The sequence below is a fragment of the Poecilia reticulata genome, chromosome 7 (genome assembly GCF_904066995.2).
Source record: "Poecilia reticulata chromosome 7, P_reticulata-male-v2, whole genome shotgun sequence".
NCBI classification, from domain to species: Eukaryota; Metazoa; Chordata; class Actinopteri; order Cyprinodontiformes; family Poeciliidae; genus Poecilia; species Poecilia reticulata.
In genome coordinates, this window is record NC_088836.1 from 20,753,446 (window position 1) to 20,774,894 (window position 21,449).

At 38.4% G+C, this 21,449-nt stretch overlaps 2 protein-coding genes across 3 annotated transcripts in view; one reads left to right on the plus strand and one right to left on the minus strand.

The window, feature by feature from the left end:
* The first annotated feature begins 1,096 nt into the window (after positions 1–1,096).
* LOC103467507 (metabotropic glutamate receptor 7-like) overlaps positions 1,097–21,449 on the plus strand; it is a 166,336-nt gene continuing 145,983 nt past the window's right edge. Inside the window, exons 1-3 of the mRNA XM_008413945.3 lie at positions 1,097–1,252; positions 4,370–4,455; positions 5,123–5,214. The gene's annotated coding sequence lies outside the window, so the exon portion shown is untranslated. The remainder of the gene's footprint in view (positions 1,253–4,369; positions 4,456–5,122; positions 5,215–21,449) is intronic.
* LOC103467508 (amphoterin-induced protein 3) lies at positions 7,471–13,758 on the minus strand. 2 transcript variants are annotated; one of them, XM_008413948.3, is made up of 2 exons: positions 13,110–13,758; positions 7,471–10,993 (listed from the first exon to the last, which is right to left on the minus strand). In XM_008413948.3, exon 2 carries the CDS (start codon positions 10,938–10,940, stop codon positions 9,585–9,587), a length of 1,356 nt encoding a protein of 451 aa, XP_008412170.1. In that variant the 5' UTR covers positions 10,941–10,993; positions 13,110–13,758; the 3' UTR covers positions 7,471–9,584. The 2 variants fall into 2 exon arrangements, with proteins under 2 accessions (XP_008412170.1, XP_008412169.1); XM_008413947.3 differs by having other exon boundaries at positions 13,024–13,758.

Genomic DNA, 21,449 nt, shown 5'->3' on the forward strand with positions numbered 1-21,449 from the left:
GGAAAAATGTCTTAACATATAAAGGCACCTTTCCAGATCTATATTCTCCTGCAGTGTGAGCTGTGTGTTGAGCAGTTTGTTAGAAGTGCAGCACTGAAACGGTTTGAGACTCCATGCTGAGTGCTTCTGGCTCAGCCCTATCACCACTGAAAGAGTAATTACGATGGTTGACGTTTGTCCAGTAAGGACGGGAGGGTCTTTGATCGCTTCACACGATCTCGTGTTTTATAGAAATAAACACCAGAGGGCGCAATTTTCCGCTAAATGTAAGAAACCGCCCATTTCTGGAAAGTGTTGTCAATACCAGAATAACCAGGAAAATTCTATTAAACCATTAATGCTGCTGCTGGTAAATCCACCCATCACACACACACACACACACACAAATATCCATGTTTGCTACATCCCACTCTACATTTTGGAAATACTTTGTTTTATACAATACAAGTTTTCCAGGGCATTAGTCACCTAAAACTTTTAGGTGACTAATGCACCTAAAAGTTTTAGGTGCATTAGTCACCTAAAAGAACCCACCACAGATTGTTGTTGGAGGGAAAAAAAAAAATTATGTAGCGCAAACTAAATTAACCACATGCTCTATATTTTCAAGAAAAATAATTTCAGTTGAACCTAATACAAAAAAAAACTTGTATATGTTTTTTGTATTGGGGACATTTTTTTTGAAATGACAGTATTATGTAAAGTCAACTTTTTTGAGCTTTACATCATATTATCTCCTCATTACACATACCAGGAGTGTGGGTTTGATACTTTCATGCATGTTTGGTGAAAGAATGACTCCCTTGGCAGTCATTCTGTTTGCAGAATGGCTTGATCTCACTAGTTTGCTGCCTTTTCCACGAAAGGCCTCCTCACACCTGTAGTTTCCAAGCTGAGCTTCCGCCTCACAGAGCACGCTTCCCGCGCCTCACAGAGCACGCTTCCCGCGCTACTCCCCCCCACTCCTGAAGACAAGCGACAGCAGCAATTAGCAAACACGTGGTGTTCACACTCCGTCCGGTAGGTGACGGTAAATGCACCTTAAGTTGGGTTGCAATCCGCCAACAAAATAGAAAAGAAGGAGAAGACGCAAACACCTGGTGAATGTGCATCTACTGAGTTCATCATTACCAACTACTTCTCGGTGAAATTATAGTAAAAATGTTAAACAGAGAAATGTGATGACGTTCTGAAGGCAGAGAGTCGGAAAAAGCAGGAGCTTCTTAAGAGTCAGAGGATCAATTTCAAAGGGGTAAATTGCGAAGTCAATTTTTTTTAAGTCATGTTCCATATACAGTATTTTTACAACTGAAGGTAACACAAAGTTGATTGTGCTATACAATTCTCCTTTAATATTTATTATTTGAACTCAAGTTTGACCAATCCTTTAACTGGTAGGATATATTAATACCGTTTGTTGTTTTCTGAGGTGCCTACGGTAGACAAACATCTACGTGAAATAGAAAGAGTCGCACTACTTCAAAATTATTTAGTAAAAATAAAAAGTATCCATCAAAGAAGTTACTTGAGTAAAAAAGTATTTGGTAGTTAAAAATATAAATCTAATTTGACAATTCAGTGATTCTTGAGAATAGTCTTGTGGATAACGCAAAAAAAAAAAAAATGAATAAAATGGACACAAAATATATTTTTTTCAAATATCTGACTAAACTAACCTGGGTCATGTGAGCACAACAATGTATATTTTCCTGGTGTTTGCTGAATATTTTTTTTATTTTAAACATTGTAGTCGGTGGATGATGCCTGTAAAAGCCCTTGTCCAGGAGCAGAACTCAATACATTATAATAGTTTAAAACAATTAAAGAAATACTAAAATTATATATTATGACAATGAAGTATAAGTAGTCATATAAATAATTGTAAAAGTATCAATAAATTGAATTAAAAATAATTTTTATATATTTTCCAACTCCATTGAAATTTGTCCCTAGTTTTTGTCAACACCATCAGACATGAAAAGAATGTAGAAAAAAATCAGGCATTATTGGGGGGCACCAGAACGTCTGAGGACCCCATGACCTCTTCCCTTCTCTTCCTTTGCTAAGAGGGCTAGTTAGCTCTGGTTAGCTTATGTTATTCTTTAGTTTTTTCTTCTGTTTTATTCCTAAGTTGCTCGTCAGAACCATGATGTGTCAACACCATAACTGACAATTTACAAAACTTTGATGAAATTTTGTGAAATAAAAGCTTAATTTTATTTATTTTAATGTATTTTACATACATTGCATTACTTCACATGTATCAAGTTTTTCATTTTATTCACTAGTTTGTCACCACCTTCAGTTCTGTCAACTCCGTCATGCACTGTCAACTCCATCAGATGGACTTTTTGTTTTAAATAATTTTTTTTTGTTTCTTGAGAAACATTTGTCTGTAAAATGAGTAAAAATATCACTAATAGGGTATTTTAAAAATCATTTTATATTTATTTTTGTCAGATGGTGATGACAAAGTTCTGGGTCAGGTCCATTATATATGTAATTTTTAAATAAATGTTGCAACTGGGAGCCTGCACCTTAGCATCTTTACATTTCCAAAACATTCTTTGTCATATTTGCATACATAAGGTTGAGAAATAATAATAATTAAAAAAATATATGGGAAAATTAAAACCCATTTTGTCTGTATTCTCAAGAATCACTGAATTCTGATTTTTAAATACTTTAAAAATAAAAAAATATTACAAACAACATTATTACAAAACAAAAATTTAAGAATATATTATTAAAATGATTAATTCAGATACAATTAGCACAGATTAGTGTTTTCATGCTGATTAGGTTTGACTTTTTTTACATATTTAATAACATCATTATTTTGTTCTGTTCAGTTCCTTTGATTTCCTGTAGAAAGCATCAAATTTGAAAAGGTTTTCTTGAAATGTCAAGCTAACGATCTAATCAAGGTAGATATTTTAGTTTCGGAGAAGCTTGTATATTTTTTTTATAGATCGAAATGAGTCAGTGGGAGTGAAAAAGCAGAAACTCAGATGCTAATTTACTACGTAGAGCTAACACTTCATTATAATTCATCATTAACAGAAATACTGAAAAGTTTTGACGTACATTTTGTCTGATATGTATAAGTCTAAAGTGCATTAATGAAACTCCTTTATTATTTTTCATAAGATATGTTGGAGTTGCATTTGAATAGCTCCAGCTTCAATGATAAACACAAAGACTGAATCTCATTTTCTGGGAGAACCATACCTCTCCCATTATCCCATTGTATGCATGTAGCTTTAGGTTTATTTTAAATGCAATGGACACAGAGACGGAACATAAAGGAAGAGAGGTGTTATTAAGAGTTAAAAAAGAATCAGGGAAATAAGAATAGAGGAGAGGAAGAAGGACAGAGCGAGTACAAGAAAAACATAATTGGAATCTGCTTTTACAACTGGAGAAATAGAGAAAAAATAGTGAACAGAAAAACCACAGTGACAAAGAGCATATATAACTACAACAACGTCGCTAAAAAGCATCCAATATGATTAATACACGGATTAAAATATTCTACAGAGAAATGTAGAATATTTTAGACAATTCTATATGAAGCTGATCCATCATTAGTTGTCATTAATTCTCTCTATGCAAACATAAAGTGCTGTATAAAGTATTTACCTCCATTCTGATTTCTTCTATTTTTGTGTTATGTTTCAAGTCATCAAACTAATAGTAAGGTAAAAAAAAAAAAAAAAGATAAGATGACTAAATACAAAAAGCTGGAATGAGCTCATGATTTATTTAGAAAACTAACCTGATGAGAAAATGTAATTGTTTGAAACCGAATCCAGTGTTTTACGTCGCTGGCCCCGCGTCATATTTGTCGGATTCCCCTAAATCAATGACATGAGATGGTTTCTACCATGAACGGTCTGCTTTAGGTAAGGCTACAGCACCCAGCTAAATTTTAGTGCTCTCTCTGAATAGGCCAGTCCAAAAACTTTGGAATTGCTATGATTTTTATTTTTATTTTGGAGCTGTTCAGAGGTGGACGCGCTGGTGTAGAACGGATCATTGTCCTGTTTTATCAGACTCCTGGAGTTTAAGATTCCAAACTGATGATGGGGCAACATACTCTGGTAGAAAACAATTGCAAAAACAACAATGCAGCCCCTGACAATTACACTACTGCCACCATGAAGTTAACATTTGTTTGATGATCTGAAGCAATTACAAACACAAAAAAGCAGAAAGAGAAGACATCTGTAAGGGATCAAAACTTTTTCACTCCACCGTATCTATCTGGTATGGTTAAAGGTGAGAGGCTCTGGCCCCTGTTGGCAGCAGCCTGGGGCTCAATAACAGCCTTTACCTTCATCCCGGCCCGCTCTTGTTCCCTCACCAGCGCCTGCGTGACTGTCCGTTCTCCCTGGCTGTGTTGTAAGGTCAGATGGAAGGTCGTCCACATGAGTCATCACTTGAGTCCGTGAGGTAAGAACAGACCGTGGCAACACTGGTATGTTTTTTTTTTTTCTTGCATCAACGTATGAAAGGACCTTGTTATTCATCTTGGTGAAGGGTAAGTATTTCAGAAGTCTCACAAGGTTTAGTTGCTTTTTAAAATGCACACTATGGATTTTCTGCATCTTTCTGCTGTCTGTGTTAGAGAATTGGGAAGCATCAATGAAACAAATCTGTTGTTGATTTATGCGATAACATGTTTGTAATTACTCTTAGGTTTTCTGTTATTCAAAACCTGCTTCACACTACTTCCCTTACTTAGAGAGACAAAAGAAATAGATCTACTGTCCCATATCTATACTTTAATGTAGCTATCTATCTAACCAGATGCATCAGTACAGATTCATGTCAGGAACTGCACGGCGGAAGAATAAAAGACGAAAAGATGCTGTAAAAAACGTCACCAGAGCCAGTATATAAAATTTAAAATACTCAAAGCCATTGTGGTTGTCAAATCCTATAATGCCTAACTAAATTCCACTTACCGCAGCACTGTAAAAATATAACAGCCCCAGAAGACTGCGCCTAACGTGCTGACAGCTTTAGATCTGTGCGTGTGTAACTCATTTGTTTGTCTGAAGTGAAATACGATTTACCTATTGGCCTGTGGCATTGACGCTTGCTTCGTTCCCCACAGCGCGCCGAGACCAGATTCCTGTTCGGCTCGTGTGACGTCTCGCAGCTTTCATGCCACTTTGTAAACACGGAACATGGCCTGCGGATTCAGAGGTATGATAAACAGCCTCTTGTCTGCTATAACAGTGTGCATTTGTTTTGATCTTTTTTTGGAAGCAACTGACCTAGCTCCCAAAAAAGATCCAGGGAGCAGAGTACCCAGACTCGTGGCTGCTCTCAAACGAACGCCTGCCGCATTTCTCAGGCTTATGCGCCATTCTGGGTTTCCAGTTAGGACAGAATAAGGGCTTTTTGTGACACCAGGCCTCCCATTGGCTTGTGTATGAGGATGTCACTTAGTCTGAGAGATGCGTATGTATCTGACACAGCCGGGTGCCTCCACTCTTGCCTGATGACTGTTTTGACAGCTCAGTAATAGCCTACGCTGACAGTCAAAGCATCCCTCCACAAGTGAAGGCAATTCAACTTGTGCTATTCAGGATAAAACTCCCCTTTCACAGTAATTAGATTCTTGACTAAGATGATTTTGAATCCCTGGGAACCCAGCCGAACTAGGAAAAAACAATTAATCTGGGAAGGGAAGTGTATGCCTTAATTGAAGCCTGATGGAGTGTTTTGCTTAGGAGAAGGGCATCTTTTCAAACATCAAGGGCTGCTTCATTTACGTCTGGGTAATTTGTTAGAGTGACTCTGGATAATTTGCAGGAGGCAGGCAGACTGAGCCATGTAGGCTTTGTGTGTAGGCTGGAAATTGGTTCTTCTCAGTTTTATGGTGTGATTATTGGGAAGGTACGTTGTGCAGTTGTTAGCATGAAACAGGACTTAAGGGAACGGTCTTAATTATAACCAACTAAATATGTCCATCTTCCTCTGAACTAAATTTGAACATGCGCAGCTAGTAAATGAAGGCATTAGGTTTTATCATACCATGGAAATAAATTGATCTTAACATGAGTGGTGTGTGCAGGATTTTCAAAACCTTTGACCTTTTTTCACATTTTGTCATGTTAAATGTTGACACACATAAAACAGGATATAATTATGGAGTAGGAGTGAAGTGATAAATGACTTTCAAAAAATATCTAAAAGTGTGGCATGCGGTTGCATTAAAACCCCAAAGAAAACCAGTTGCTTACAAAATTCAGGTAATTAGTAAATAGTCAATCTATGACAATTTATAGTACAACTTTTTTGTTTTTAATTTTGCAAAACATGTATCTTTACAGTTTTCATTTTATAGTACAATTATGCAACACTTAATGTATGGCTGCCACATGAAATACAAATAAAGTACATTAAAGCAGGGGTGTCAAACTCCAGTCCTCGAGGGCCGGTGTCCTGCAACTTTTAGATGTGCCTCTGCTGCACCACACCTGAATAGAATAATTAGGTCATTAGCAAGGCTCTGGAGAACTTACCTACACAAGAAGGAGGTAATTAAGCCATTTGATTCAGGTGTTTTGTACCTGTGGCACATCTAAAAACTGCAGGACAGCGGCCCTTCAGGACTGGAGTTTGACACCCCTGCATTAAAGTGTGTGGTTAGAATGCGATCACATGTAATAACAGTTCAAGCAGCACAAACACACTTGCATGACATTCTTTTCTGTATCTGCTTCCTGGAATCTTATATTCTTGTTGTCTTACATAAACGCGGTCCCCTGATAATCCTTTGACCTTTGAAATGTTCACATCGAGTCATCTGTGTTTTTGCTTTTCATCAAATCACATCAGAAACCATAAATCCAACCTCCAGCTGTGTGCATGTCAGAGAACAGAACCAGATTAGAGGGATTTTTAAAAAATACAGGAATTAACAAAGCACCTGATTGTGTGTCCTCATGTTATTCTGCTAAAGCCAAACCCAGAGTCATCACATCAGTTTATGTGTCTATTGCACTGGCTATGAAACCCCCACCCCCAAAAAAGGCGGTCATGACGTTACATCACGCTAGCATAAAGCAGTATGTTGTGTAATCGTTGTTGAGGGATTTAAATGTTGCTTCCCAACCTGAAAAAAAAAAAAAAGTGGAAACAAGAAAGTACAATGCAGCGCTCTCCTCATCTGGCAGTTTTGACTTAATCCCAAAGAGTTTCTGAGATTCAGTGAGAGCCACTCTGTTCCAGTTTCATGCACTGTTTCATTATAGATTACCATTCTTGTGCTTGGGTTTCTGTTCAGGGTGCCCACGCAAAGAGCGTGTTTTTCTTTGTGAGATGCACAGATACAGACAGCACCTCTTAGACTTTACATGAAGGATTACATCTAATTCCCGTCAATCTTCTGCAGCCCACTCGGTGTTTGCATCAAGATTAAAATACAAACTCAATAAAATATGGCAGCATGGGTGTGGACAAACTGATTACTTTTATTTAAGGGATGTTGTTTTCTACACTCTTTTATGCTCAATCAGCCTTCCTGTCTCTTCAGTCTTTTACAAGAACAACATAATATTTTTTTCTTGTCCCACATGCTCGTGCGCCTTCATGAAAGTATATAAAAGTCCATCCTCTGCTGCTTTAATCTCTGTCGTTGTAGTGCGTAATTTTGTCATTTCAAGCATGTTGAGATCAATTTCAGACAAAAAGCCCTCCATACATACAAATAACAAAAAAAAGTCATACAAAGTAATGCCCCCCGCTGGCTATGCGTCAGAGCTGCTTGAAGAATTTGTCACTTCAGTTCAAATTTAGTGCTCGTGTTTGTTCCTCTGCGCTCAAAGTGCTCGGCTGTGCATGATCAAAGCATCGCCGTCTTTGAAGAGCAGCCCAGTCGCTGCTTGGTTTTTGTTTGTCGAGACTCCTTATTTCTCTGTTTCACCATTTGTCAGATAAGCAGAGTACAGATGGAGATTTTTAGGGTTGTTTTCTGGCAGATTAATGCAACAGGTTTGAATGTGACATGTATATGCATGATGGATTAGTCCGGGGGGAACCTCTGTTTTCTAATAGATAAGCCAAGGAAGTGAAGATGATAGTTAGATCTTAATTAGGTGCTAAAGGGAAATGGGAAAGTTTTCAGGACAAACTGATCCATAGACCTACATGCAGCTATTTACATCTCTCAAATACGATTTTTGAATTTTAAATTTTTTTGGCATTGCAACCATAAAGTCTGTTTTTGTTTTTAAATTTTATGTGGTAGACCAACACTAAGCAGTCCGCAGATGTCAAGTGGAAGGTAATCTATAAAATGCGTTGTCAGATAAGCCCCCCATTACTCTCAGACTCCTAAATACAATTCATTGCAAGCAGCTATCTTTGAAATTCCCCAATTACAAAATTAAAACTAAAAATAAAAGTTACATTAAAAAGGAGTAATTGCAGTGGTTCTTGGAAGTCATTAAACATTCATTAGAGAACATTAGTGTATTTGGCGCTCAAGACTCAGCTACCTGTAAGTTACATCTGCAAGTTTCTCTTATCAGCTTGGCATAGTTTAAGAATGTCATTTTTGCAAACTCTTTGGAAAGTAGCTCAAGCATCAGCGTTAATGGTGAGCATTTGTGAATATCAATACTCAAGTTTTTCCACAACTTTGAATAGGCCATAGCAATACAGAAATTTGCCTTAATTTAAACTAGTCAATTGTAACCCTACATTAAGGGTTGTTTTCCTGCTGGAAGGTGAACCTCCACCTCAGTCTGAAGTCTGTTATCCATCTTCCCATTAACTCCGATATATGGGATTACTTTTGAAAGTAACACATTATTTTTTAAGGGGCTTCAGAGTAAAATGGGCTAAATACGAAAGTAAGCCACACTTTTCAGCTTTTAATTTGTAAAAAAAAAAAAAATCTATCATTGTGATACTGCTCAAGAAAAGCAAATTTGAAAACCAGGCACCTTTTTCCTTCCACTTCACCTCACCTCTTTGTGTTGGTATAGCATGTAAAATTCCAACAAAATACATTGAAGTTTGTGGCTGTAATGTGACAAAATGTGAACAAAAATCAAGAGTGCAAATACTTTTCCCAGGCATTGTACAATAATCAATCAGAGCTGCAGCTGATCAAGAAGTCAACATTTTGTTTTTCTTACCAAAACCTACACTCATGCCGTTCACACAATCACTCAGCTAGAACATATTGAGGGAGTTTTAATTCACACTAAATACTTTATGTGAGAAGTGAGTCAGATTCAGTCTGGTCCTACAAGAAATACTCTTCATACATCTGTGGCTGGGTGCAAAAAATAAGTTATTAGCTGAATTGTAGGACTTATAAAAGCTCTACAGTGAGGGTAATAAACCATTGCTGAAACTTTTATATCGACTACCTGGTCATGAGACAAAAAGAATTGGAACAGAAAATTGATTTTTTTCCCTCCTCTCTTGAAGATGAAAAAGAGACATGAGAGCTTGCTTTTTCCTTACTGCATTTACACTCAAATGACATCTTAACTCTTCCAAACAATAAGATCAGCCAAATCTCTGTTTCTACTGACAAAGAACATGGCCTATCCTCAGCTTTGAGGTATCCATTCTATCCTTTCTTCGCCCATTGGATGCTCCATGAAAGCCACATGCTTCAAGGTGGGTTGTTCTCTTGTAAAAGATGAGAAAATGCACGACAAGGTGCCTTGGTTGGAGTGCGCCGGAGGCTGTTTGCAGAAGCTGCAGCGACATGGAGTCAGGAAGAGGTACGCGAGGATGAGGACCAAAGTCACCATGCAGCCCAGCAGTGTTGTGTAACCAGTGTTGAACGGCTCTGCTGCCGGCAACAGCACGGTCACATTCACCTCACGTGTTGCATTCAATGCCTGTTTGATGTCCACAGCGGTGCAAAGATACACACCCGAGTCGTTGATCGTGGTTGCGTGTATCTCCAAGGTGCCATCGGGAAACATGCTAATAAGTGTGTCATTCATGCTGCTTTGGGTGATGAAGCCCCTACTTGGGGAAAGCCATGTAAACGAGAGGTTTGTGCTGCTAAGAGATGTTTGGCAGTCCAGACGCACCCTGTCGCCCTCGAAGACCACCACGTCGGAGAGGAGAACCGTCACAGGCTGCATGATGGATTTTTCCACAGTGCAGTTCCGGAAGAACCGCTTGTCACGAAAGAACCGGATGGATCTACGAGGGTCCCCATCAACGTTGCACGTGTGCTCATCCGTAAAGTCTTTGATCGAGTTGTATTCTCTCAGATTCCAGTGCCAAAACATGGCGTACATGGAGCAGTCGCAGATGAGTGAGTTGTTGTGAGTGTACAGCCCCTGCTGCACCAACTGTGGCAAAGCTTTCAATTCCTCCCACGGCAGACTCGACATCCGGTTGGACGAAAGGTCCAGCATAGCCAGAAAAGGGTGAGTGTGATCCTGGATGGAGAAAAATGGGAAGTGTGTGATCTGGTTGAAGCTGAAGTAAACCTTTTTCAAGCTGCTCAGACCGCTCAGCGAGCTGCCCTCCACTTGTGTGATCCTGTTGTTGAAGAGACGGAGCTCCTCCAGCCTCCACAGCCCGTGGAAGTAGTGTTGCTCCACCATCTGAAGCCTGTTGGAAGACAGGTCCAGCAGTCTGAGGCCAGACACATTACGAAACAAGTTATGACTCAATGTACGGATTTCATTGTGGGCCATCCAGAGCTTTTCCAGTCTGGGCGTCATGGTTAAGGTGACCGGATCCAGCCAGGTGATGTGGTTGTGGCTGAGGTCAAGGTTGGCGGGAAAGGAGGGCAGGGATTGAGGGGGTTTGTGCAGACCAACAGAGCTACATCTCACTGTGTCAGACATGCAGAGGCATTTAGAAGGGCAGGTCTGCTCAGAGCTGTGGAGGACGCAGAACAGCAGGAGGAAAAGGACTTGAAAGTGTGCAGAGGTCATGATTCAGGGAGTCGGATCCTTTAAATTCTTGAATCTCCTCTGGCTCCGTCTGGCTAGATGATAATCAAGTGGAAAAAAGGCAAGAATATTAGACGGGGGCTATTTTATTTGCAAAATATGACATCTTCGCAGAGATATGGGAAAACTACCTCACAAGGTCTTCTACTAACTCAAATGACAGGTGAGGAAAAGAGACAATTTGTGCCTAAAAAATCACTTTGCATGAAAGAAGGATTGCCTTAGGCTTTTTTTTTTATGAAGGCATTTTTTAAGCAATCACGGACTCCGAGTATATATAAATTTATCTGTTAATGGGTACTTTATTTAGGTTTTCATTACTTTGTCATAAAAATGAAGCTCACATTTTAACCAAAGCTTTAGGGAATTTCAGTAGGATTATTTTCTTTGAAGTTAAAAATACACCTGGTAAGCTTTGATGAGAAATTTCCCCTTTTTTGTCTTTGATGAGTGACTCAAACGATTAATCATCAAAACACCCTTTTATTCATTACTTTTCACTGAATAAATCCCTATATGATTTTTTTTTATCAATAAAATTAAACTACAGAAATAAACATATTTGTGGAACTTCTTGTTAATTTTGTGAAAAACTTTACAAAAATTCTACATAATATTGCAGTAGCATAATTCTCACCCTGAATACTTTTGGAAAACCCAGCCTTTAGTCTGATATTCAGATATTCTTGTTTAGCTATTGTTTAGACTTTATTTAGCCTTCCAGTAAGTCACGACTCTTTTCTGTCCAGTGGTATTAATTTCTGCAGCCACTGGTTGCCGTGTTGGACAAGGAGCCATTTACGTCGCATCCCCACCTCTTCTTGGTTCAGTGTTCGCCGATTTTATTAGTCGCAGATTTACCTGTGGAACGTGACTCCAAATTATTCACGGAAAACTTGCCTATCCACAGATGTCTTGGAGCATATCTAAAATATTTGGGGGGAAAAAAATCAACTTGGCAAGCTGAAATACCAAGGTGCAATTCTACTTGACATGTTACTGGCTGTTTGCAAACCAGGTAATCTATGTGCTCTATATATCTTCCTTGAGTCTGATTGCCTCTACTCCCTGTGGCAGAAATAAGGAAGACTGTACCTACCGGCTTCTTTGGTAGTGCAAAGACATTATCCATTTTGAGTATCAATGCATACTAAGTAAAGGATTTATGTTGCCACTTTGAATGAAAAGGGAGGTAAAAAAAAAAAGTTTGTTTTTGAGAACTGAACCAACAAATGCCATCTTGTGTTCAACAGGTCTCAAACATCCTTCAGACATAATCTACACGCTGGCCATTTGTTCGGGCAGCATCCCAAGAAAAAAAAACTCTACTTTGCGTTTAGCTGAAAGTAAGTGTTTGTTGTTCAGATGAGGCCAAGATTAGACTTTTCTGCAACAAACACTCAGAATTGGTCGTGTGTGAAACAAAGGATGAATATGTTTCAAAGGATCTTATGCATTAAGTAAGTTGGAGGATCTCTGATTTGCAGTTGTGTCCTGCAGCTTTTAGATGTCTTTCTGCTTCAGCACATATGAAGCAAATAATTAGGTTATTATAAGTACAACTTGAGTTAATTCAACCATTTTATTTGAGTTTGCTAGAGCTCTGAAACATGTTAACATGTTGCAGGACATTAGCCATCGCAGACTGAAATTTAACACCCGTAATTGAAGATGAACTGTAAATAATTCCTCTCTATGTATTCTGAAACCTTGTGGAACATTAAAGGAGAGCACTTAGTGATTTTCTATTAGCAATTGGTTTTTGTGGGATTTTTCCCATTGACCAAATGTACTAAAATTACAAGTTTGGTTGGTCCAATAGTGTAAGAGTAAGAGCTATGAAAGGGCTTTACTAGGGTGGTAAATACATTTGTAACTATAAAGGAAGGTTTGGCGTTAACATATGTAAAAGAATATTGACAGGCGTTACCTTCTGCAGTCCTTTCTTCTCAGTTGCACAAACAAATAAATTGAAGCTCAGACAGTTTTCCCCTATGCAAACGGTATGTTTGGATGCAGAGGTCAAAGGGTAAAAAGTTCCAAATGAGTGAGTATTTTGACTTACTTGTTTGATTCAATTCTTTTCTCCAAAACATGAAAGAAGGAAACCAGAATCCCAAATCCCAAAATAAACCGCCTAACAGCACTAACCTCCAACTTTCAAGTTTTTTTTTCTTCTTTTTCTTCTTCTTCTCAGTCTCCTTTTTCAAACTTGTATCCCATTAATGAAGACGCACAACACTGCAGCTTAATCCTTATCTCCTTCTTGGATCCTCTGCTCAGACTCCGCGCCGCTCAGGGGATAATGTTCTTCCCTCTCGCTTTCTCTGCAGCCAAGTTTAGGGTCTCCCTGCCGACTTTCTCTTCATCCTGAATAGGAGTGCCAGTCGACAAACATCCTGTGGTGCTTTGCAGTGTTTTACAAACGGCACCAAGCTCACTTAATCTCCCACAATCCCTCCTCTTTTCCTCCCTGTCATTTAGAGTCTTCCCCTCTCATCATTAAGTAATGATGCCAGTGGCTGCCCTTCTCTGAGGCTCTCTTTTTTTTCTTCTTTCCTTTCTATTATATTATTTTCCATTAAATTTTTCAGTGTTTTGCTTAGAGTAGCTTAGTAGAGCCCAGGAGTTTTTTTCTCATGAATTTTAGATGAATTATCCTGGTAACCTTTCACCAGTGCTCTCTAGGGGGCAGAAATTTAGTGTGTGACTCTCACTCTGTTGGTTTTCTCCTAAATGTCTGAGTTATGGGACAGCACTATGACTGCAGAGTAAACTCTAGTGCATTCAATCCCCCCCTCCCCCCCCCCGTTTTTGTGGTCCTGAATGGGTAAATCCTTCCTTCCCTCTTTCCATGCACACTCAGACATGCTCCCCAGTATCTTCTGCACCACATCCCTGTTTCTTCTCCCCCCCTCTTTCTGGGTCGCCAACATTCCTCTTTTTCCATAGCTGTGGATTTTCACTGGATCTATGCTGTCCATGCTGCTTGGTCATGGTGGTCCTGACAGCTCTGATTTCTGTCACAGCAAATTAGCTTTGCCTCCCAGCATCCACCTCCTCACCGCCAGCGCTAACCCTCCACCTCCCTTCTTCACGAGCGCCCGCGGCTCCGACTCACTCCCACTCACTCGTTCACAAGGAGAATTGGGATCTCCTGGATGGGGGTTCACTTCTCTGGAGTTGGGCCTGGGTTATGGAGGCAATTGCAAGGGACCATGGGAATGCTAAATTTAAGCCTTAAGTCAGATTTCGGTTTGGAGAGAGAGAAAAAAAAAAGTCCCTGTTGGAGAAAGGATTAGCGGTTTTAAAAAAAAGAAGAAGAAAAAAGCAACATTTGGATGCATTTGTGTTTAAAGCAATGCACATGTTTTGGCATTGTGGCATTGCACACAATCTTGTCCCCAGGCTAGTCATCAGCTTTGCAACAACATGGAAGATATTCACCCACACAAGTGCATTCGAGACATGTTAAAAAGGCTTTTTTTAAAAAATTATTATTATTTTTTTTAAACAGGCATTACTGGTAGGTGTTGTGGTTACATGGGAGTATAACATGTTTTTTGTTTTTACTTTTTTTCCAAGTTAGTTTCCGTTTCCTTTTACCAAACCTTTTTCTGGACATCTTTTAAAATATTTATGTTTCATTTATTGTTTGCAGGCGTTACGTAACAGTGGCGTTTGTTGAATAGATTGCTCCAGTAAGCTGTGAGTGTGTTTCTCTGTATGTAACTGGGTCACATAAACCCTTTAAAGCAGAATGTTTATCTGCAGAAGCTTGTAATGATTCATGCTTCTTCACACGATGCTTTTAGAACGGGTCTATAATCATGCCAGAGAAATGTCAATAATTGTATTTGTTTGCAGCTTTCAAAGGGAAACATCTTCTGTTCTCACACAGGTTGGAGTGCTAATGTTGACACAATGTTTCTCCACCTTATTGTTTTCAGTATTGGCTGAAACGATGTTCTTTTTGCATTTAATTGTGTCTCATTGTCTTCAAAGATAAATCTAATTGCAAGTTTATAAAGAAGTATTTGCATTTTTGTGTGTTCTTTAGTCAGTTGTAGCTCTTGTTTTTTTTGTGTTGGTCGCCTGTAGCAATCTTGCAAAGTGTGTTTGATTTACATTTTACGTCATAGTCCAACAAAAAAGTGCACATAATTGTGAGGTGGAAAAATAATGATTTGTGATTTTCAGCTTTGTAGCCAATAACAAAAGCAAAAGGTGTGCAGTGTGTTCATATTCAGCCCCTTTAAGTATAAATCAGATGGATAACCTTTTAATGAGGTAACTGCTGAGATATTAAGATTCTAGCTGAAATAAAGCGCCATGATAAATATGCATACATACATATATGCATAAATACACATGTACTAATACATGAAAACAAATAAACAGACAAACAGTAACAGTTTATTGCACACATATTCTGCTGTGGCACAGATATCTTCCGGTTTTAATAGTCTTAAGTGCCTATTGCTCTAATGCTCTCTGCCATATCCTCTATCCCTCTAATGCGTCCGCTGCCCCTCCTCTTGTTTATGAGGAGTTGAAACGTTGGATAGCATGGGGGACAAAAGAGGTTTTTAGTCTGTTAGTCCTGATGTGGGAAAAAAAACAACTTGTTGCCGAACCTGCTGTTGTGGTTGCTGATTACATCATGTGGAGGAGGTGCAGATATCTACAGCTCTATTCACAGACAAAAAAAAAAAAACCCAAACAAATTCAAAGTTTGCATCAAACCATGCAGGGATCACAGTAAACACATGGCCGAAGCTGCCAGCTCCAAGGAGACTAAACTTGAGCATTTTGCCTAAATGCAATGTGTCAAAGGAATGTAACACTGCATGTTTAACACACCATCCCCAATGTGAATGAAGCTGGCGGCATCTTCATGGAGTGGAGATGCTCCTTTTAGGGACAGGGAACGATATGAAACCTGAGATGTAGCAAGATTTATATAAACTAGAAAAGAAAACAAGAAAATCTTAATACTAAAATCTGGCAATAGTTCATTTTGACCACTTTTTAATGTAAAAAAGCCTTGGACATTATGTCAAGGATGTTATTGAGATATTACATTATTTGCTGGTTAATGTTGAGCATAGGCATGTAGGTCACATAACCACTTTTGTGATCAAACTACCAAATGCACTTTTTAGTAATTAATAAAATATCTTGGTGTGCATGAGATTTATAAGACACTAATAATCTTCTTGCATTTGTAAAACAAATAATGCTTTAACTTGTTCCTAAAACTACAATAAGGGAGATGCCTGAACATGACAAATATGTAATCTACTAAATCTACTTCTGATAATAAATGTTCACTGAAACTGAAAAAAAAAAGCTTTCCACCAAATGCAGGCCTATTTATGTAAGATTACATTATTTTATGCATTTCTTATATCACTCATTATGTAATTGGCAGAATGTCCCCGGGTTACTGGCTCAAAAACTTCGCTACGCTATTGGCAAGTTATTATATTATTGGCTTTATTACGTTTAAAATGGTTAATATTATTTCCTCATTGGCTGTTATTATATATTTAAAAAAAAAAACTAATTTTCCTACCTCCTCTCAAGTATCCACTACTTTGTTTTGGTTTATCACAACAAATCCTAATAAAATGCATTGAAGGCTGTGGTTGCAGAGGGACACAATATGGAACAGTTCAAAGAGCTTAAAGGATTTCGCAGGACATTGTGTATTCTGTCTGAAAAAGGTTTACTTGGATTTTTAGCATCAACAGATCCTTCCTCCTCTTTCATTTTTGGGTTGCACTGCAGATCTTTTGCAAGGCCCCGTTTGCTTCTGCGTCTTCCTGCCTATGTGTGTGTTGATGGGCTCTATGGTGTAACTCCAGCCTGCTGTTCTGAAAAATCCCTAATCTAATCAGTATCTTTGCATCAAGCAGCTTCGCAAATCCGGCCTTCCTCCTCCTCATATATTTGATTAGACTCAGTTGTATGCAGAGCAGTCCCAGTCAGTCAGGTTCAGAGTGGACTTCCAAGCTTAAATCCTGACCTAGCTGCATCCCGCCTCCAGCAGAAAGCGATTTTCTTTTAACCATCTGCTGCAGAAGAGAGAGGGAGGTTGGGGGGAAAAATATAGTCTGTAGCACAGGGAAATGCTTGCTCTTATCTCGCCCTTGAGAAACGGCAAAGCACACAGTCGATTCCATAAACTTTTACGCTCTTAGATGCACAAAGAGTTCTTTTTGTAGAACAAAATCACGCGGAGAGACTTGCTATGTTATTATGTTTTTTATTTGTTTGAAAATACTGTTTACAATTTAGAAAACAAGCTTTTCCTTTCAGCTTTTCTCTTTACTGGCAAATGACATGACAGGGAGGTGTCAGAAAAAAAAAAGGCAAACACCATGAGATAAAAACACAAAATACTGAAAACATATCTTTAGGAGGAAAAAAAAAAGGTGTAAATATATCGAAGCATATTATTTTATGAACTAACTTCAGAAAGGTTAGCTGAGAAATATGTAGAAAAACATCTTTGGTCATTTCAGATATCCTTTTTGCAACTCCGCAGCAGCTTTGCAGCCCCTGGAGGTGTGACATCACCACAACCGCTCTCTGCCCATTGTGAACCTTTGAACCTGATCATGTGCACATTTGTTAAGCTCTTATTCTTTTTTTTTTTCTTTCTGCAGTGTTTTGTCAGCAGGGCTTGCAGCCAGAGTTTAAAATATGAATGAGTCGGTGTCTGGATAAAGATTCACTCGGCTTAGTTGTTTTTCTCTTCCTTCCCTCAGTCAATTTTCAGTCTGGATGAGCATTTGTTCTAAAAAACAAAAAACTAAAGGGAGTTTCAAGCAGCATGTGATTGTTTGCTTGTCACAAATCACTGCTCAGTAGCACCACATGCTCTGCATTCATGTTGATTGCATTGCATTATCTGAGAAAATCCAACCCCTCAAGCCCCCGAATCCTGAATGGATTTTGGTCTGTATATGTTGCATAATATTTGTGGCACACATTGCACTCTAGACTGAAACACAATATGATTCCATCTCCAGTTTCTTCACTCAAGTCCAGCTCATGAATGTGCTGCTTAGTACAGTAAATGAGAAGAGACAACCACACCATCTAGTGGTTTAAGGCTCAATTTGAGTCATAATGATTTAGTGAGCTGTTTTATTTCAAATATTGCAACAATGAAACACTAGGAGTAAAGAGCAGAGATAACAAACACACTAAATTAATGCATAGCAGCAAGATTTAATAACTGAAAGAGCTTGCAAAAGAATATCAAACCCATGGATTAAAATCAAAGTTTAGACCCAACGGCAGTATAAATATAAAATAGCCCTGTGACTGGTGGTCTTCCCCCCCTGCAATAGCTACAATACTTTGTAAAAGTCTTGCATGATCATCATCTTACATTTTACATCATGTCTTAATTATTTGTACTTGGTTTCCAAAGGAGTCAAGTTTTCTTCCCTCCATCCATTTTCCATACTTGGTTAATCTGGGGAGGTTTCAGAATGAATAGCAACTATCTGCAGCCATTAATGACTGAGAGGATGGGTACATCCTGCACTTATTCACACATAATGTTAGTATTGCAGAGGCTAGTAAACTTAATATTAATCTATGGGTTTGAATGGTGGATGTAATAATTACCTCAAAGAAAGGTTTGTAACAGCTTAGTAACAACTGAGTAATAACTTGGTAATAGAAATATAACAATGTACTAATATTGTTTAAGTAATACAATACTTGGAATGCAATGAACTGGCAGAAAAAGGTTGTAATGTTATGTTAGCTACTGAGTAACAGCTTTTAAAAAATATGGTAGTACTATGAAGTCTGAGAATCTTGTCTGAGAATCTGGTAATATCTCAATACCAAAATAGCAACTGGTATTAACAGAAACGATAAAGTAAAAATAAAAAAACAACAACAAAAAAGAACACATACTCAGATGTTAAAATATAAAACTAAACCAAATACCATGAGATAACTTAAAAATACCAATTACCGTATTTTCCGGTCTATAAGCTGCTACTTTTTTCCTGTGCTTCGAACCATGCTACTTATAGTTCGGTGCGGCTTATATGTGCATTTTTCTTCAACCACCAGGGGGCTCTTGAGCAGGAAGTGAATTATTGGAAGTCAAAATTGGAAATAAAAGAAGAAATTGCCCATTAAAACTGAATCAGATTTTAATAGGGAATTGAAATTTTAGAATGTTCTCAAATTTCATTGAGGGGAAAAAGAAGATTTTTCGTTTTTTAAATAATACTGGGATCATTATGAGAATTTAAGGTATAGCTATTAGGATGTAATAGATGGCACTAGTGCAACAATAATGGAAATAATGGATGCAAGCTGCCGTTGAAATCTAATGAAGCAGAAGAAGAAGAAAGCGCCCATTTTCATGTAGCATATGCTTGTAGAAGACAGAAGATTTTTCTCTTCAAACTCATACACCCTCATAATCAGTTCAATTAAATCTAAACTTGGCAACTTTTTCTTTTTCAACCATAATAAATGTGATATTCAATTGACCTGTTATGACTCAAATGTTGGGTGTCCACCCCCCTCTGCTGCTGCTGCATCGTTGTGGAAAACCTGGAGCCGCAGAGATATCTGCGGCTTATAGTCTGGTGTGGCTTATACGTGTATGTTTACTGTTTTTTTTTTAATTTAATTTAATTTTTTTTATTTGGGGGTGCGGCTTATATGTCTCTGTGTTGCCCTGCGACAGACTGGCGGCCTGTCCAGGGTGACCCCGCCTCTCGCCCGGAATGTTAGCTGGAGATAGGCACCAGCAACCCTCCCGACCCGACTAAGGAACAAGGGTGTAAAGAAAATGGATGGATGGATGGGTGCGGCTTATAGTCCGGAAAATACAGTACACAATACTCCAGAACTGGTGCTTTTTAAGGACCTGCTTCACTTTAAATGTGAAGTGAGGTCAATCAGATATCAGTTTTAGTTCAACTGTACGACCCCTCGTACAGAGAGAGCTTTTTGTCACTGAGATTTAACTCAAAACCATCTTGGAATTCTCCCAAGATGCATCACAACTCACTGATTATGTAGGTTCAAGAAGAGCCACGGGATGAATGAGCACCCCAGCCATAAATAACCTTTCCATGTTAGTATTAAAATCAGTCTGAGGTGTAAAACTTCATTACATTTTCAAATAGAAATATATTTAGAATCCTAAGAATGACACCAGTGTGATGATCTGATCAGCTGTTATAGGTAGTTGTAGGTACTTCTTGAGATAATTTCTTCATCGACACTTAGTAACAGGACGTATGGCATCAATGTTCCAAAAGTAACATTTGGATAATGGGGGACTGAGCTTACTGATATTACAGCAGCTATTCAGTTGCTAATATTTTTTTATAATAAACATTAAAATATGCATTTTAGAAAAATTGAGCATGAAAGCAGCAAGAACCAAATGGTAAAGATGCAGTTCTTGATTTTTTTTTCTTCTTCAAATTTGAAGCCAACATTCTTCTTCTTTGTGACTCAGGCCTGCAAAGTGATGACTCAACTGTTTCTGTTTCAATATGTGGTGATATTGCAATTCATAGACATTAGATGACATTGAAATTACAAAGACTTTTCTATAGCAATTTATATGCAATGGCCATAATAATCACCTAGACACAATTGGGAAATGTATTGATGTATTGTGCAACAGTTCTCTGTCAGGTAAATGTTAGCAGAGTTTGAGATTTTACCATCAAACTATGTCAGCCCTCAAACTATTAATCAATGAGTTATCTCTGTAGTTCTGTGTTATTGCCAAAGTATTGGCTATTATTAAGTTCTTGATGGAAGCAAGTACGCCATTGTAACAATGTTATTACAAGCTGTTACTATCAGGTATTTACATAATAATCTTAGTTCTACAATCTTGGCAATTATTACATTTTTTTATTGGAAGTGCTACGGTATTCAATATGTACAAACTGCATCTTGCCTGCAGAGCCGAGTTATCTGCCTCGGCTCTCCAGCCAGAAATAATAAAAATAATGATTGAAATCTCAGACAAGGAGTAAAATCTGATGTAGATGTTCAAATGTTTGTTTTCTGGCTTTTACATGACCCACGAGCCACGAGCGTAACTCTTGATTAGAATCCGAGCTCATGATTTCACATTTATCAGCTCATCTATAGCGGCATGCAGAGCAGAGGGCTCGGGGTACGGACTGCCCCACATCTCTTTAGCCTCTATTATCTCTGTTGATTGTTAACGGATTTCAATTAGGATTCACAGGAGTTAATATGATTGCTTGCTGTTTATCCTTTCTTGCTTCCTTCCATGGAAGCCAATTATGCATTAGCGGCAGTAGATGAGCGCTGGACGCTGCTAATGGCCCTGCCTCTCCCTTTGTGTTCACATTACTGAAGGATATGGCTTGTGAAATGAGATCGCTACTGACTACTGTGCTATCAGTGCTCGTGCCATAAAACATTATGGACCAGAACATAGTAAATTGT

Excerpts from the sequence above, each read along its gene's own strand:
- LOC103467508 (XM_008413948.3), bottom strand. The coding sequence starts at position 10,940 with ATGACCTCTGCACACTTTCAAGTCCTTTTCCTCCTGCTGTTCTGCGTC.